At 37.9% G+C, this 19942-nt stretch overlaps 1 protein-coding gene across 4 annotated transcripts in view; it reads left to right on the top strand.

Moving 5' to 3' along the window:
• Window positions 1-19942, top strand: part of RGS7 (regulator of G protein signaling 7) — a 473731-nt gene that overhangs the window by 398011 nt on the left and 55778 nt on the right. For all 4 annotated transcript variants that reach the window (XM_069545572.1, XM_069545573.1, XM_069545574.1 and 1 more), the window contains 4 exons: window positions 842-893; window positions 9523-9587; window positions 10956-11032; window positions 11139-11220. In XM_069545572.1, coding sequence (XP_069401673.1) covers window positions 842-893; window positions 9523-9587; window positions 10956-11032; window positions 11139-11220 — 276 coding nt within the window. The remainder of the gene's footprint in view (window positions 1-841; window positions 894-9522; window positions 9588-10955; window positions 11033-11138; window positions 11221-19942) is intronic.

Here is a 19942-nt window from a genome sequence, read left to right on the forward strand (position 1 = left end):
AATGATTTGAAACAGCAGACAGATAGTCATGGAGTTTGCTCAGGGTTTGGAGTCAAGCATGTCCCGCCGTCAGGGCTAGAAAAGTCCTATCAGAAAATATAATCTGCTGATGATAATAATTGGTTTTCCCGATCAGACATTTTCTTTGTAGTTTCATCAGTCAGTTTCTAGAATTTGACAGAATCATATATGTCTATTGTTAAGCAGTCAACTAAGATATTAGTTTAAAAAACTGATCTCTGACTTGTGCAGTTTAAAAATTTAGAGCAGTAAGTGTTTCTATGAAAAAATGTTTTTTAAAGTGAAGGAGAAAAGTTGTTTTAATCTAGCTGGATAATGTTGAGACCTGCATTATATAATTGATAGAGCCAGGCAACTGTTTGCCCATCTTAAGGAAAGATTCTGATGGTTGTGCTTTTGGGTATATGGAGGGCACTGATGAAATACATGAATCAACAAAAATAATGTGCTAAATATAAACTTATTTCATCATGAGTCTTAGTGAATATAAGACTTTGCTTTCAGTCCTTGTGGATTAACACTTCTATATAAATAGTGCAATCAGTCCTTTTACCTTTATATCAGATGACATACAATTGTAGCAAAGGTACGCTGTTTTCTATACATGCTGTACTTATTTAGAGGCTGAACAATTGATTAGCAAAGTAAATTTAAAAGGAAAACCTTACAGTGCCTCTCTGAGTATTTTTTTCTAGATAATAAAACACATTGTTAGCAAACTGTTCTAGATGATTGCTGAAGATAAACACGGCTCGTAAACCAGGAGCCCCACTAATTCTTTACGTGTTTAACCTAAGTTCCACTTCTTTTCATTCCACAGACACCCTATTTTTGGCCATCAAATTGTTGGGAGCCGGAAAACACAGACTATGGTCAGTGCAATATCTCCTCATTTTATTGTTGACAGTACCATTATGTATGGATGAGCACATGCTTGCATTTTATTGTTTGTCACTGAGAAGAGAATACTAAAATTTTCAATATGAGAGTAATATTTCTAACATTGAATTTATAAATGACCTTGTTTAGAAAGTCACCAAATCTGGTGGCAGCTTATTCCATGTTATAGTGTCTCCTGTGACTATTAAAAAAATACAGTTCCTTTGAATAGCTTAAAGAGCTATAAATAAACCTTAAAGGACTATTATTATTATTATTTTTCTGTACCACACTGGTCTACTGGAAAGAGTAACAAACGGGTTCAGAGAGCCAGAATTTTTGTTCACCTCTTCTATTTAGCTATGATCCCTTGCCTTCCACACTGCACTTTTCTCACTATTATTTGAGGGATCTTGTGATTCTGTTAGCAGAAGGTTTTGTTAAACATGAAAGGCCAAATGCAAACAAAAGAAAAGATACAGTAGGAAATTCAATCATAGTGAATCAACTTCAGTCTACTTCAAATCTACTTCTGTCTAACTCAGTTCAACAACCATGATTTTAATTAAACTCTTCAAGGAAACAGGCTCCTAATAAGTGCCGCTTCTTACATTTTCCTGAAGGCTACAGTTTTCAAACATAATATTGTATGGTTTTTAAATATCATTTTTACGAGTATTTATTGAGGCTTTGTTTCAACGCCAAGGGCCATAGTAGGTTCTGGGATAAGGAGACTCTGACTTTATCTATACTATTGAGTAACTCATAGGCTAGATGAGAAAAGAGAATTACACAAAAGAAGTTGCTGTGAAGTGCCTAGTGAATGTTAATAGTGGTATATGTAAAATAGATGGAAGTTTGTAAGAATAAGAGAATTACTTTGAGGGTTTCCAGAGTGATCTCACAAAAGAACTGAGAGCATTTGAGGTGGATTTTAAAAGAGGGGAAATTTTTCAGGAAGCAAGGCAGAGAAGGCATTTGAGGCAGAGAAAGGGCCAGCATATGCAAAGACAGAAACTTGACAGCAATCTGGCTTTCTTTGCCTCCTGGAAAGACATTTGATAGAAAACCATAGGAAAGTCCATAAAAAACCAATGAAGTCATCCCTCATTTTTGTCAAACTTGGATTTCATAGTTCATCCAGGTGGTCATGTGCCAACCAAAAATTCAAACTAACATAACTTACGGAAAACAATCTAAAAACCAGAGTACTTAACAATTAATAGAATAGATGATTCTTTTCTAGTGGGGGGAATGTTGCTTTTTTTCATCCAGGGTACCCAGCAGGGTACCCAAGTGGCTCAGACGGTAAAGAGTCTGTTCACAATGTGGGAGACCCAGGTTCAATTCTTGGGTCAGGAAGGTCACCTGGAGAAGGAAATGGCAACCCACTCCAAGTATTCTTGCCTGGAAAATCCCATGGACAGAGAAGCCTGGCAGGTTATAGTCCACAGGATTGCAAAGAGTGGGACACAACTGAGCAACTAACACTTTCAGGGTACTCATTCTTCAAAACTGAGATACTTAAAGAAGTCACTTAAAAACAAACAAACAAACAAACACACAGCTTTCTGATTGGTATATCTGAGTTGGAGAACTTTGTGGAGAGTTTTGTCCATCCTGGGATTGTTCAGTTCAGTTCAGTCGCTCAGTCGTATCTGACTCTGTGACCCCATGGACTGCAGCACTCCAGGCCTCCCTGTATCACCAACTCCCGGAGTTTACTCAAACTCATGTCCATTGAGTCGGTGATGCCATGCAACCATCTCAACCTCTGTCATCCCCTTTTCCTCCTGCCTTCGATCTTTCCCAGCATCAGGGCCTTTTCAAATAAGTGATTTCTTTGCATCAGGTGGCCAGAGTATTGGAGTTTTAGCTTCAGCATCCATCCTTACAATGAATATTCAGGACTGGTTTCCTTTAGAATGGACTGGTTGGATCTCCTGGCAGTTCAGGGGACTCTAAAGAGTCTTCTCCAATACCACAGTTCAAAAGTATCAGTTCTTCAGCACTCAAATTTCTTTATAGTCCAACTCTGACATCCATACATGACTACTGGAAAAACCATAGCTTTGACCAGACGGACCTTTGTTGGTAAAGTAATGTCTCTGCTTTTTAATATGCTGTCTAGATTGGTCATAACTTTTCTTCCAAGAAGCAAGCATCTTTTAATTTCATGGCTGTGGTCACCATGTGCAGTAATTTTGGAGAAAATAAAGTCTGTCAAAGCTTCCAGTTTCCCCATCTATTTGCCATGAAGTGATGGGACCAGATGCCATGATCTTAGTTTTATGAATATTGAGTGTTAAGCCAACTTTTTCACTCTCCTCTTTCACTTTCATCAAGAGTGAAAGTTCTTCTCTTTCTGCCATAAGGGTGTTGTCATCTGCATGTCTGAGGTTATTAATATTTCTCCCAGAAATCTTGATTCCAGCTTGTGCTTCTTCCAGCCCAGCATTTCTCATGATGTACTCTGCATATAAATTAAATAATCAGGGTGACAATACACCACCTTGACGTACTCCTTTCACTATTGGAACCAGTCTGTTGTTCCATGTCCAGTTCTAACCTGGGATGGTGCCTGGGAATTATTTCACCAAAGAGTATGGCATATTAGTGAAGAAAACACCTGGACATCTGAAAAGGAGCTCATGGAGAAAAACCCAGGTGATGGAGGCAGACAGACCTGAACTCAGTTGGTATGTCACAGCGACATACCAACTGTGTAACTTTGGGCAAGGCTTATTACATTTCTGAGCCTTTCTGCTTGCTTTTCAAGAAAAAAAGATAATAATACTGACTCCCTAAAATTGTTGAATGAATCAAAATTAATATGCCTAAGAAAACTGGTATTGTTGCTCTCATACTTAATGGATCAAAATTGTTTTCACTTGTCATTATTATATACTGACAGATACGCTTTCCCTGTTCCTTGCATAAAAGCAAATTCTTATTCTTAATGTTCTCTCAATACATCTTTTGCGTTTTTCATGAATATGTTAGTGTTTACAATTGCAGTTCATATTTCAACACTTCATGATAGATTAATGTTTTAGTGCTAAACACGAGGAAATGGCATGGCTTACACAGAAAATAATTTATGGAACATCTCTCAAAGTCAGTCATCTCAAAATTATTAATGTCATTCGGTTTAACATTAGCTCTTGTCAGAGTCCATTTAATGAGAGTCATTGTCTAAACTTTCTCCCAAACCTGGAGAGCATTTAATTTTTAACTAAAAGTAGGCATAGTCTTTATTATTCTGTTTTTTTTTTTCCCCCTGAATAAACATATACCTGTTTATGTCTCATTTGCTTGGTTTAGTATACAAGTGAAGATTAATATGCAAGTGTATTATTATACAAGTGAACAATAAAATAAATATTCGATAAAAGGTTATAGACAAAGAGAAAGTGAAATGATAATGATCTCAGACACTATACCACTCCTATAGGCAATGATGCTTTGTCTTCTGTGATTTTTCATTTTACGTACAAGTATAGAAGCGATTCAAAGTATCCAACTTTGAATTTCCCACCACTGTTTGTTTAAAGAACATTTATAAAGCATGAACACTTTCTTATAAAGAGGATGTTGATGCTGTAGTTGGGTTGGAAGGCCCAACAGAAATAATAGTGATTACTTAGCTGTTTTTTCTGAAACAGCTTCAGACAGACAAAGCTTATTGATTAAAGAAGATTTAAAGAATGCTTCTTATATTCTGTCAATATCTAATGTCTGTTTTCATCACCAATTGAAACTTACTGGAAAGCCTCTGCAGAACATAAACATCTATAAGCCAGTTTAGATGGAGGAACACTTTTCCATGATTACCTTGGTTTTGTAGAAAAATAGGATATGTTGATCGTGTTAAGGGCTATGGGAAAAAACACCATTTTTTTGAAAATTAAGTTGTGTGAGATTTCTGATATTTTTTCACCCAAGTACAAAAAAGATAATCCAATCCAATTAAAATGGAGTCAGGAATGAATTTCCCGTGTATTTACATCCAGGATCATCTAGTATAAAGGGATTGCAATGAAAGCTGGAGGCCAAGACCCAAGGAAGTGTTTTAGAGAACTATGGTAAGAAGTAGAGACTGTAGTGGTGATAGAAAACTCAAACAGAAGCGAGAGGTGGGAAGTTCACTGGTATTATAAGCAAACAATGCACATTGAAATTCCTGCAGATGAACACACATCAACCAACATCTTTCGTCTGTCTCCTGTTAAGGGTGCAATCTCCAGTGTTCAAACAGAACGTGGACCTCAAGAAATTGAAACTTCCAATAAAGACAGGAGCTGATGCTATACTTTTATGACTCACCTCATTCACTTCACCCAAATCCTGGCCCTGTTGGAGCATGTCCTTATTGAATACTTTTATATTTTGTTCATTGTAGATTTTTTTGCAGTTTTATTTTTGCATATGTTACATTGCTGCTGCTGCTGCTGCTGCTGCTGCTGCTGCTGCTGCTGCTGCTGCTAAATCGCTTTAGTCATGTCCGACTCTGTGCGACCCCATAGGCGGCAGCCCACCAGGCTCCCCCGTCCCTGGGATTCTCCAGGCAAGAATGCTGGAGTGGGTTGCCATTGCCTTCTCTGATATGTTACATTAAAGTATTATTTATTTTCTTGATTAGTGGGTAATTTGGCAATCTCTTGACTTACCCTGTAGGCAAATGCCTCACTCATCTCATCCTAGGGTCGACTGAGACCAATGCATGCTAACTGCAGAAAGGCAGACATGTTCTCAACATAAGGAACTTTTAACAAGTTAACAATGGAAATTGTCCAGAACTTACCTTATCTTGCAGAATGATGGTTTGTGCCCCAAAATATTCAGCCAATGCTCTATTTCCTCCAGGATGTTTTGAGGACCTCTAGCCTATATAGAAAGGTTCTGGGACTTCCCAGATGGCTCAGTGGTAAAGAACCTACCTGCCAATGCAAGGGACATAAGAAAAGCGATTTTGATCCCTGGTGGAGAAGATCCCCTGGTGGAAAAAATGGCAACCCACTCCAGGATCCTTGCCTGGAGAATCCCTCGGCTGGAGGAAACTGGCAGGCTACAGTCCATTGGGTTGTAAAAGGGTTAGACACAGCATAGCAACTAAACAACAACAATAAAAAGGGCTTTGACAGTGTCAGTGTACAGCCAGACTTCCCATTTTGCTTAGGCTTAATAACTACAGGAAGCACATTTATTTCATTTAAAGTTTTACTAAAAGAAAAATAGTTGTGGTGGCATGAAAATAAAAGACTGCTTACAATCCTTATATAGACTTTTTGACGATCAAAGAATGAAAGGGAAAATTTAAAAATTAAAAAAAAAATGAACTCATATAAATGAGATCATTTATAATATTGTTGTTCAGTCGCTAAGTCATGTCCAACTCTTTGCGACCCCCTAGACTGCAGCACGCCAGACTTCCCTGTCCTTCACTATCTCCCAGAGTTTGCTCAAACTCACGTCCATTGAGTCAGTGATACCACTCAACCATCGCATCCTCTGTCACCCTCTTCTGCTCTTGCACTCAATCTTTCACAGCATCAGGGTCTTTTACAATTAGTCAGAATATAAGTAAGCACTAATAGGCAAACCTTACCTGCCTCCTTAGAAACCTGTATGCAGGTCAAGAAGCAACAGAACCAGACATGGAAAAGCAAACTGGTTCAAAATTGGGAAAGCAGTACATCAAGGCTGTATATTGTCACCCTGCTTATTTAACTTATATGCAGAGTACATCATGTGAAATGCCAGGCTAGATGAAGAACAAGCTGGAATGAAGATATTTGATTGCTCTATCAACTATTAATAACCTCAGATATGCAGATAACACTACCCTAGTAGCAGAAAGTGAAGATGAACTAAAGAGCCTCTTGATGAAGGTGAAGGAGGAGAATGAAAAAGCTAGCTTAAAACTCAACATTCAAAGAAGTAAGATCATGGCATCACTGACTCAATGGACATGAATTTGAGTAAGCTCTGGAAGATGGTAAAGGACAGGGAAGCCTGGCATGCTGCAGTCCATCTACAAATTAGCGATACTATTTCATGAAGACTCAGTTTCCTCAAGTCTAGCAATTAAAGCTGAAAAACATTCTTAGTGAATACACAAATCAACAACAGAGGCATTATTTTTCATTGTTTTAATATAGAGTGGCTGGTAAGGTGCAGACTATTGTTCAGTCAGGTTTTGGTCTTTGAAATTTTCTCGGCCTGGGAAGTTAAGAGACAGAAACTTCATACCCTAGGAGGTAAATATTCTATATCCTAAGACTTTCTGGATAGATAATAGACATTTTTTTGTGGCATAGAGCTGAAATAAGACTACTTCTAAGTCCAAGTGATTTGTCAAAAAAAAATTTTTTTCTTTTAATTAAAACCTGCTTAACAAGAAATTTGGATGTCTGGTTTCACATTTTCCTTAAGCAGGGAGAGGGTGTGGGGATTTTAGTATTTTGTTTCTACATTCTCTTAACAGAAAGGAGATTTTGTTGTTGTTCAGTCACTCAGCCATGTCCGACCCTTCGCAACCCCACAGACTGCGGCACGCCAGGCTTCCCTGTCCTTCACCATCTCCCAGAGCTTGCTCAAACTCATGTCCACTGAGTCAGTGATGCCATCCAACCATCTCGTCCTCTGTCATTCCCTTTGAAGGAGATTTAGATTGTTTTAAATCACACTAGACAAAAGCTCTTATAGGAACCCTGAAGAAAGTGAAGTCAGAGAGTAAACTTGAACACCTGGCAAGGTTCCAAAGTTTCTTTTGGCAAAGCAATGGCATGCCCTCAACTCTTCTTTGACTCAGAATGTCCATGTCAGTGTTAAATCATGACTTTATCCAGTAATGAAATTTCAGAGCCGGAGGGAAACTGAGAGGTCATCCAATTTGACCATCTCAGCTAAGGATGAGGCAGCTGAGTTCCACAGAGTGACAGGATTTGTTCAGTCAAGGTCAAGGGCCAAGTTTTCAATGCACGAAAAAGTGAGATAAATAGAAGATTGCTGATATCTAACTTAGCAGAGCATTCAGTAAAGACTTTCAGTAATATATTGAATAGTTGCTACTTTTCTCAGCTATTAAGGACATATACCAAATGTGGGGCTTCCTTTGTAGCTCAGTTGGTAAAGAATCCACCTGCAGTGCAGGAGACCTGGGTTCAATTCCTGGGTCAGGAAGATCCTTGGAGAAGGAAATGGAAGCCCACTCCAGTGTTCTTGCCTGGTGAATCCCATGGACAGAGGAGCCTGGCAGGCTACAGTCCATGGGGTCGCAAGAATCGGACATGACGTAGTGACTAAAGTACAACACGCACCAATTGTGGGGTTTCCCTGGTGGCTAAGTGGTAAAGAATCCACCTGCAATGCAGGAGACATAGGTTTCATCCCTGGGTCAGAAAGATCCCCCAGAGATAGAAATGGCAACCCACTCCAGTGTTCTTATCTGGGAAATCCCGCAGACAGAGGAGCCTGACAGCCTACAGTCTTTGGGACCACATAGAGTCAGACATGACTTAGCCCTGAGCAACAACAAAATAAAAACAAATGTGCTGTGTCTTTGCATTTCTATCATTGTTACAGAACAAATTCTGGCCAGATAAGTTTTCTGTGACTGACCTGAGCTATGCTTTCATGCCAAGTCTGAGGTGTCAGGTTCTTGTTAAAGAAGTTTATCTTCAGGCCTAGAGATATTATTCCAAGGCTGCTCAATCTCCTACTGTTGCTCCTTGGACTCTTTGTGAAGCTTTGGGCAGCTGTTATAATAAAAGTAAGGGATACCGCACTGTACTCCCAAATCACCATGCTGTTTGTCAAGCTCCAATACTACTCAGGCTGATTTCCTGGAATGGGAGGCAAAGGGCTGGAATTGCAAAGCTGTCATAAACATTTCTGTTTTAGATATAGTTTACCAGCTGGGGAAGAACAGCATCTCTGCTTAGTTTATAGGAAGGACCTAGAATTCTTCTGCCCAGCTGACTGACTGTTCAGTTCAAACCACCAGATGAAATGCCTTGGAGTTAAAATGTGTCAAGAGGAACTTCATAGAATGGAATCACTGGAACATGACTGAGCAGTTGCTGAGTGCTTTTTGGAGGTTAAATCCTGTCTAGAGGCTAGTACAGTACCCTGAGAGAACTTTTAACAATATATGAAATGGTTACCAAGCTTCTAAACATGTCTATTTTCTTATAACACCTTTTAAAATTACCACTGTGTTTGAGTGGCTCAGACAGTAAAGAATCTGCCTGCAATTCAGGAGACCTGGGTTCAATTCCTGGATTGGGAAGATTCCCCTGGAGAAGGGAGTAGCAACCCACTCCAGTATTCTTGTCTGTAGAATCCCATGGACAGAGGAGCCTAGCAGGATACAGTCCTTGGGGTCACAAAGAGTTGGACACCACTGAGCGACTAACACTTTCTCTTCACTTGAATTTCAGTAATGATGTTACAGATTATTTGTTTTGCCCCCAAAAAATGATAAAATCAGAAATTTACAACTTGGGGAAAAATGACAAAGACCAATATGCTTTGGTTTATAATGCTCTATTTTTTATTTTTAGTGCCTCAGTGTAAATAAGCAGGCAAGAAATGATTGTGGTTTTTTCCCCCTTTCAGCGGTTTACCTCTGCAAAAGAACAATGCAAAACAAAGCAAGGCTGGAGCTGGCCGACTATGAAGCTGTAAGTACCAAGGACTTCCTGGCAAAGAAAGGTGTAAGATGAGCAAGAATAAGGCCTATGGTCATTTCTGGGCACTCTGAACTTTCTACATTCATGAATCTTAGAGATCAGATTTCCAGGGAGGGACAGCATAATTACTATATCCCTTACTTGCTTACTTCCTCTCATCATTCACAGTGATGATGAAATTCTAAATACACAAATTCAGGGAAGAAGTAGGAAGTATATATTATTTGCTAAAATTGACTTTAATGTAAAAGTTTTATGTATGTTGTCATTTGTTTTTAGTCACTAAGTCGTGTCTCTTTGTGACTCCATGAATGTAGCCCTCCAGGATTCTCTGTCCATGGGGTTTATGCCAGGCAAGCATACTGGAGTGGGTTGCCATTTCCTTCTTCAGGGGATTTTCCTGACCCAGAGATCGAACCTGTATCTCCTGCATTGGCAGGCAGATTCTTTGCCACTGAGCCACCAGGAAGCCCAAAATCTTTATGTATATACATACACACACAATCACACACACACACACACACACACACACACACACACACACACATATATATATATATACTATATATAATGAAGATATCCAAACTTAGAGAATTAAAGAGTGTTTACACTGAAAAATGGTTTTTGCAAAATCTTTAGGTTGGTCACCATCAGCAGATTAAATTGACCTCATGTAATCTGTTCAGATGATCGCTATCTTCTGATTTACTAAACTTAAAGCACTATCTGTAAATGGGTAGTAGGGGGGCCAAAGGGTTACATTTTTCTCAAAAACCAGATAAACTTATTGAATCAGTAGTAGAAATGTACTGATTTCTTATTCAGTAAAATGGGCAAAGAAAAATCCAATGGATTACTCTTGAGCACTTTTTAATGTAAGTTTAGTATTTGGGGGTTTTAGTCATATTCACTAATATTGATGTTTGTAATAGGCTTTCCTATGTCCTCTGTGACTGTTAATTGGAGGATTAGCTGCATTTAGTGAGCATGACTTATCATTCCAAGTACACTTACTCCAAGGAATTTTTATTTGTTTTCTTGGTAAGTACATATGGTATGCAACCGGGCAGAAACAGATAGCTTTTGGGCTTCCCTGTGGCTCTGCTGGTAAAGAATCCGCCTGCAATGCGGGAGACCTGGGTTTGATCCCTGGATTGAGAAGAGTCCCTGGAGAAGGGAAAGGCTGCCCACACCAATATTCTGGTCTGGAGAATTCCATGGACTATATAGTCCATGGGGTCGCAGAGTTGGACACGACTGAGTGATTTCCACTTTCACTTTTCACATATGGTAGATAAACTAGAAGGGGGCATAGTAAGACTGAGCTCCAGAATGTCTTCTCCATGGTATATTTTACAGGAGAGCTTGGCCAGGCTACAGAGAGCATTTGCCCGGAAGTGGGAGTTCATTTTTATGCAAGCAGAAGCACAAGCAAAGTGAGTCCTTGTGAGTCTTTTGGAAGATTTGTTCAAGTTGTGGCCTTTTATCCACAGAGGCACTATGATTAACACTGCTTACTCTTCATTGTTGTGATGTTAACAGAGTGGACAAGAAGAGAGACAAGATTGAAAGGAAGATCCTTGATAGTCAAGAGAGAGCGTTCTGGGATGTACACAGACCTGTGGTGAGCAAGCACATGCCCCAACATTGTCTGAATTCATAATTTCAGCCTTTGGAAAGTAAAGGAAGAATGTAGTAATTCCATTTCCCGCCGCCCCCGCCCCCGAAGTCATGGTGAATTTAGGAGAAGAGTGCCACTTGTATATAAAGTGACTAGAGTATTCAATAGTATAATATTTAATTTACAAGACTGCATTTTTCTAACATGACATTACTTGCATGCTCACTTTTGGCTTCTGAGGTGCTTGATACTTTCATACACTTGAAGGAAAAAAGTCTGCAACAAAGTAGTTTTGCATGGCTTCCAATCTACATTTTTTTTCTGAATTCATAGTAAAAGTATGAGTTAAAATGTTATTCCTCCACTAAGTTTTCTTTTTTAAAACCTACTAATAGCCTGCCTTGAATGTCAGCTTTAATGGAAACGTTTTAGGTGGCTCTGCTTCAGCTTAGCTCATTGTTCTAATGATGTAACTGGTCATTGACTCTATATACAATAACTTAGCTGGTTTTCTTATATAGTAATGTTATAGTAATAGTAATGTTAAACCATATGAGCCAGAGTAACAAATAACAAACAATCCTGATTAATACCAGAAAACTTTGTGTAAGGAGTTAAACAATGGTTATGAGCTTATATCTTCAAACACAGACCTAGAGAATGATATTTATAGAGTATTATTAAATAACAGGATCACAGCAAGAAATGAATCGAGATTCTTTGAGACTATCTTAAAATTTTCCTCTCAACTACCTGTGGGAATGGGCCAAAACAGGTCTGTTTTCCAAAGGTTTGTATATATATGTCTATATATATATATGATTAAAATTAAAATTTTATATATATTTAAATTCTAGATATTAATTCAACTGTCAGATTTCATATGGAATTCTTTTGAATTCACAAAAAATTAGAATTGAGACTTAACTGTCTTTCCTACTCAAAATTCAGCTTGAGTTTTATTTCTCATGGTGTGAAAAAGATTGTTAAGGTCACATGCATAAGTATTACAAGGATATGAAGTAGGATTTTTGCTTGTTTTAAGCCATCTCTAGAAACTGATTAATAAGTTATGTCCTCATGTTCATCCACTTTATGCTCCTGAACATCTGATGGCCCATCTCCAGCCTAGTTTAAATCTGATGACTCTTGGCAACTCAAGAGGACTTGCTCCATCTCAGATCCCCTTCTCTCCCCACATCTATTCCACAGCAAAAACTCATGTTCTTAGATCATGTAAACTGATCCCACCTCAACACACTTGCCTGTTCAGTTGCCCAGGAATCACTCAGCCAGTCCCGTGCCTTCTATGTGCCCTGTAACCATTGTGAGTAGGCTCCAGTCCTGTTTCTCCACAGAGCAAGGCATGTATGAATGTTCTCCAGGGGGCCCTGCTGTACCCCTCACTAGATGTTCAGTTAGAAAGTCCTCCCAAAGAGCGCCTGGAGGCAGAAACCACCCTGAAGCTGTTAGTTCCATTTCCCTTATTCAATTTGTGGATGCCTCTGTGGGGCTTTATATCTCTTAAAATGAACATGTTGTACAATTCTTGGTTACTGTTTATTTTCCAGAGGGAAAAAAGTAATAGAGCTTTGGGTTATCTGCACGTTTCTGAGAATGTAATGCACCTAATCCAACCCTACCTTCAGTTAGTTATTTTTTACATTACAACTTAGTATCCCGTTAGAAGAAATGTTTTCGAAGTGGTCCCAGGTGCACGTGAAGTGATGACACTTGTCTGGAGGCCGTATCAGTCACACAGGTCCTGCCTTGTGTCTGGATTTTAGAACTCTGAGTGCTTACTGAGGATTAATTGACAGAGATGATGCTGGCAGGATTGTTAAGCAAGACATTCCTAAAAGAGCTTTTAATGGCTATTTCCCCAGCAAAATACACAAGCTATACTTCTATTCACTGGCTGTAGTGTTAAATAAACAACAATAAGAAGAACTTTCTAAGATAACTATACCTCCAAAAATGTCCTTATTTTTATTTTGGTTTTGAAAAAGTCTTATTACAAAATTGTGAATACACTACTGCCTGTTTTTAAAGTATAGAAAGTAATATTCTCATTGGAATAAAAGACTCTCTATTCAATTTCACAGATGTATAACACAATTTAATTAAAACACTTTTAAGCTATATAATTATATTTTTCCTGTATTGCTTTAGATTTATGAATATATTAATATCTTTGTTTTCAAAGACAAAAATGGAGTTATCCTAGCAGTACTATTTGTTGATTTGTTTCATTTTATTTCCTCTTGCATAATCCTACCCTTAAACCTTCAGTTCAGTTCAGTTCAGTTGCTTAGTCGTGTCTAACTCTTTGCGACCCCATGAATCGCAGCACTCCGGGCCTCCCTATCCATCACCAACTCCCGGAGTTCACTCAGACTCACGTCCATCAAGTGAGTGATGCCATCCAGCCGTCTCATCCTCTGTCGTCCCCTTCTCCTCCTGCCCCCAATCCCTCCCAGCATCAGAGTCTTTTCCAGTGAGTCATCTCTTCACGTGAGGTGGCCAAAGTACTGGAGTTTCAGCTTTAGCATCATTCCTTCCAAAGAAATCCCAGAATTGATCTCCTTCAGAATGGACTGGTTGGATCTCCTTACAGTCCAAGGGACTCTCAAGAGTCTTCTCCAACACCACAGTTCAAAAGCGTCAATTCTTTGGCACTCAGCCTTCTTCACAATCCAACTCTCACATCCATACATGACCACAGGAAAAACCATTAGCTGAGAACAATTAATCCTGATAAAACTTTTACTAGTTTAAGTCAAGGTGATATACTGTATTGCATTTTGTTTGGTTTGCTTTGATTTGATCTGGTTTGATGCTGTCATTTATTTAATTAAAATAGGTTGGAAACAATTAGCCAGAATTATAGTCAGGAAGGGGAAATCTCAAAAAGAAGCTCAGAATCTTTAAAGTATACTTAAATTTAATGTAGAATATTATAAAATATTATGAGTTTATACTTAGAGATGTAGAAAATATATGTATTGTGATTTTTTTAGTGAAATCACTTAACACAGTATACTCGTTTATTGCATTTAATACCTTTTTGAAATAAATTTAGTTTCCCTAAGTACGTCCATGTTTACTCCCGAAAAAAAAAAATAAATGAAGTCATAACACTGAGAAGGACTCTTCAGTTATTAAGGACTCCAGACAGAATTGTCAAACACTAACTACAGTATGTCCCTACATCTGAACCTTCACGTTGCAGACTTGAGAATGTGCGCCCTCATGTCCGAACACATAAGTTGGTTCACTTGTCTGGCGCACGTTGTCACACGCATACATCCTCTACAAGTGGTTGTGTTTTTGCGTGCTTTACTGTACAGTAATGCATAGAATTCAGTAGTACAGTATATTATAAGATTTAAAATGTTTTCTTTATTTTTTATTTGTTTTTATGTATTATTTGTGTGAAAAGTATTGTAAACCTGTTACAGCACAGTTACTAGATAGCTAGTGGTGTTAGTTGGGTACACAGGCTGACAATGTTAGACTTAATGAAAAAAATTAGACTTCCCAAGGTGTTCTTGGAATGGAACTCATTTATATGTAGGGGACTTACTGTATTCAAGATAATGGTAGGGGAAATAGACCAAATTGTAACAAATGTCAAAGATAATTTGGGATATGGGTTGACTTGTGTATTTAGTGTTTTGATACTTTTATAAAGCCTCTTCAAGGGCTAACGGAGTCTTATTGTTGTTGTTCAGTTGCTAAGTCAGTTGCGACCCCATGGACTGCAGCACAGAAGGCTCCTCTGTCCTCCACTGTCTCCCAGAGTTTGTTCAAATTCATGTCCATTGAGTCGGCAATGATCTAACCATCTTAGTCTATATTAACTAAGTTCGAGCAACTAGTTGGGTGCCAAGTCGCTCATTCGTGTCCAACTCTTTGGGACCCCTGGACTGTAGCCCACCAGGCTCCTCCATCCATAAGATTCTCCAGACAAGAATACTGAAGTGGGTTGTCATTTCCTTCTCCACTGAGCAACTAGTTAAATTGCAGTAAAAATTCTGTTTGTCACAGTGCTAAAGAGTTTCATTAACACTAACTTCCTAGTACTTGTTTTAATATCTTCAGATTATAATTTCTTAGAGATCAGAGTTTGTCTGAAATATTCTATACATTTCCTATAAATCTTTTTTTTCTTTGAATAAATTAGTGTGGAGAGTCTGGTGAAGCATGTATGTGTATGCACAAAGTCCTTTAAAATTTGGGGTTTAAAAGTGTCTGAAGAAGAGGTTATAAATTTGCATAAGAAGTTTGAGAAGTTCAATAAGATTCAAAGTTTTTATAACCTACAGAATTAGATCTAAGTGATTCTAAGGAAATACAACCATCATGGAGGGGAAAAAAGTAGTCTAGTGAACTGGCCTTTCAAAGTAGAATGGTCCTGATATCTAGAACCAAACTTGCTCCTCATGGCCCCATTGTGGTGCCCCTTATACCCTTAGCACTGACTTTGGTTTTTTGTTTGTTACATTTTTTTCAGCCTCATGGAGGTGTACTTGACAAACTAAATTGTAAGATACTTAAAGTGTACAATATGATGATTTAGTTACATTTTCTTCAGCTTCATGGAGGTGTACTTGACAAACTAAATTGTAAGATACTTAAAGTGTACAATATGATGATTTTATATATGTATTCTTTATGAAAGGACTCCTACCATCAAGTTAGTTAACCCTGACTTTGAAAGTTGATCTAAAGAGATGGAGTGTAGGGAACCTGGGCACATTCATATGTGCAAGGTAGAGTCAGCTGTATAGAGTGAATCACCTCTCCTCTCACCTTGGAAATCCATAGTGAACTATGGGAGCTCTAGGGTTATACTTTAAGGCAGTACTGTGGGTGAACATTATTTATACTGCAAACTATAAAGCATAAGACCACAATTATAAATATTCTTGCAGATACACTATGATGGGCATCACCTTGGCACATTTTTGTTGAGGAGGGTAGGGGGAACCTGGTATTAGGTTAAGATACAGATATTTAAAAAAAAATTTATTGAAGTATACCATACATAGAAATGCATACCAAATCCGTAATGAAATAGCACCTCACACCACTTAGAATGGCAGTTCTAAAAAGATAAGAGATAATAAGTGTTGGTGAGGATATGAAGCAAAATTCTGTGCATTGTCTTGGTGGGAATGTAAATTGGTACAACCACTATGGAAACAGTAAGGAGGTTTCTCAAAACATTAAAAATAAAACTGTAGTATGATCCAGCAGTTCCACTTTGGGGTATTTATCCTAAAGTAAATGAAAACATGAACTTAAAAAAGCACCCTCATGTTCAATGCAACATTATTTACAGCAGATGCAACCTAAGTGTTCATTGATGGGTGAGTGAGTAAAGAAAATGTGGACCCAGGCATACCTCAGGGATAGTGTAGGTTTAGTTCTAGAGCACCACGATAAACAAGTCATACAGAATGTTTGCTTCACCAGTGTATATAAAAGTCATGTTTACATGATATGGTGAGCTATTAAGTGTGCAAGAGCATTATGTCTAAAAACTAACGTCCATGCCTTCATTTAAAAATACTTTCTTGCTCAAAAATGCTAACCATCATCTGAACCTTCAGCAAGTCATAGTTGTAATGTCAAAGATCACAGATCACTATAACAAATATAATAATAATGAAAAAGTTTGAAATATTGTGAGAATTACCAAACTGTGACTCAGGGACACAGAATGCACAAGTACTGCGGGAATAATGGTGCTGATAGATTTGCTTGACGCAAGGCTGTCACAAACCCCTTCAGTTTGTACAATGATGCAGTATCTGTAGCTCCCCAGCTGGCACAGTGGTAAAGAATCTGCCTGCCAATGCAGGAGATGCAAGAGAAGTATGTGGGTTCAATCCCTGGGTCAGGAAGATTCCTTGGAGGAGGAAATGGCAACCCACTCCAGTATTCTATTCTTGCCTGGAAAATCCCATGGACAGAGGATCCTGGGGGGCTATGGTCCATGGGGTTGCATAAAGAGTGGGACATGACTGAGCACTGATATGCATGTGACATCTGTTAAGAACAATAAAAAGTGTGATAAAATGAGGTGTCCCTTATGTGTGTACATGTGTGTTTGTGTACACATATGTACATACACAAACACATTTATAATTCAGTCATAAAAGGAATAAAATCTTGCCATTTGTGACAGCATGGGCATGTGAAATAAGTTAGAGAATGACCAATACAATATCATTTCACTTACATGTAGAATCCAAAAAATATACTCTTAGATACAGATTGGTGGATGCTAGAGGTTGGGGGTTGGGATGCTGGGAGAAATGGTGTGAAGAGGGTAAACAGGTACAGACTTCCAGTTTTAAAAGAAGTAAATCCTGGAGATATGATGTACAGCACCTTGACTTTAGTCACTGATACCAAAGTGTATATTGAAAAGTTGCTGAGACAGTAGATTTTAAAAATACTCATCATGAGGAAAGAAGTTTAAACTGTGTGGTGATGAATGTTAAGTAGACTTATTATCTAGTTTTGCAATATATACATATATTGCAATATTATTTTGTAATATACACATGTATTAAATCATTATATTGTATACCTGAAGTGAACATAATGTTATATGTCAATTATATCTCAATAATAATTTTCTAAAGGATCTCTACATACAGAAAATTGCACAAGCTTAAGTGCACAATGAATTTTCATGAATTGAACAGAACCAATTCACCAGCCTTGACTGGCAAAGCAACGACAAACCTAGACAGCATATTAAAAAGCAGAAACATTATTTTGCCGACAAAAGTCCATTTAGTCAAAATTATGGTTTTTCTAGTAGTCATATACAAATGTGAAAGCTGGACAATAAAAAAGGCCTAGTGCCAAAGAACTGATGCCTTCAAACTATGGTGCTGGAGAAGACTATTGAGAGTCTCTTGGACTGCAAGGAGATCACACCAGTCAATCCTAAAGGAAATCAACCCTGAATATTCATTGGAAGGCCCAATGCTGAAGCTGAAGCTCCAATATTTTGGCCACCTGATGAGAAGAGCTGACTCACTGAAAAAGACCCTGATGCTGGGAACTATTGAAAGCAGGAGAAGGGGACAACAGAGGATGAAGTGGTTGGACGGCATCACCGACTCAGTGGACATGAGTTTGAACAGCTCCGGGGGATGGTGAAGGACAGGGAAGCCTGGCATGCTGCAGTTCATGGGGTCACAAAGAGACACAACTGAGTGACCGAACAACAAAAGCACCAGGATCCCAGAGCCCTGCCAGGGACCATTCCAGTCACTGCTGCCTAGCAGGGGTAACTTCTCATACCATAGATAAGTTTGCTTATTTTGTCTTTATATAAATGGAATATCACTCTTTTCATATTCAACATCTTCTTTTGAGAGTCTTTCATATTATTGCATATAGTTATAATTTGTTTATCCCCATTACTGTATTAGTATTTTGCTATATGACAGTAGAGGATTTCCTTATATATTGACGCTAAATTAACTTCCATAGTGTTAACACTCCATTATGTTATCCATAATTTTGATTTTCAATTTATTATTTCACTAACTTGTTACATTCATGATTCAACTTAAGTTACTCCAGACTTTTGTTTATCACACAAAACCATCATCTCAGTCTCTTTAATTTAGGTTCAAAAGCAATGCAGACCTCAAAATAAAATAGAAAAATAAGGTGAATGATATTATATTATATGTTATCATATATAATAAAGGAGTAATTTTATTTATATATAGAACTCATACTTCAGTGAGAAAATATCAAAGAAGTAAAAAATGTAATGGGAAACATTTATATCTTTACCTATTAAATTTTCAAACAATTTTTAAAAGGTAATATGACCATATATTTGCATACAATCTTATACTCTTAGGTCCAAAGGTCCATTTTAATTCTTTGGTTGTTGCAAGAGGCATAGGTAAATAGATAGCCAGGTGGATGGAAAGATAGGTATATAGTTAGATAGACAAGACAGAGGGACAGGCAGATATGTAGAGAGAAGACTGAAAAGATGTATACATGAATATCAATGATAATTATGAATGCTGAAATTCTGTTGATTTTATTTTATGCTAATCTGTTTTAAAATTAAAATTTATTGTGTTTACATATACAATAAGAAAAATCAATAATAGTTTAAAAAAATAAGTCAAGACTTCCAGTCCAGCATTAAAAGATCTTGGAAATTATCACTTTTAATCTCACAATAAGTAAAAGAGCTGAATAAACTGAAAATCCACAGTTTTTCTTACATCTCAGAATGAAGTCATTAGGCAAAATGCTGTAAGTCCCCAAAACTGGAGAGACAGGTGAATATAGGAAATCACAACTTACCAGAAGCCCAAGAGCAGAAACCTCCAAGGAACAAATACTCGGGTAAGAAACTTAACCTGTAATGGACAAATTGCTGGAGGTTCAGAGAAAACTAACTTAACTAACTAACTTAACTAACTAACTTAACTAACTTAACTGAAAGTTAAGACTCCAAGGGAGCCCGGTCTTGAGGCGACACCACACACTTGTGAGTTTTGCCTCCAGGAATTCTGCTAGATTCTCACAGTGAAATCCGAAGAGAAATCCCTTTGTACGTCTCTCAGGGGAAGGGAAAAAGGAACTATTTTCAAATACTCTCAGAACATTCTCATCTTCTTAACAAGATCTGCCTTTAAGAGAAACTGATCGGAGTTGTGCAGGA

Source organism: Ovis canadensis, chromosome 12 (genome assembly GCF_042477335.2).
Source record: "Ovis canadensis isolate MfBH-ARS-UI-01 breed Bighorn chromosome 12, ARS-UI_OviCan_v2, whole genome shotgun sequence".
Taxonomy (NCBI): domain Eukaryota; kingdom Metazoa; phylum Chordata; class Mammalia; order Artiodactyla; family Bovidae; genus Ovis; species Ovis canadensis.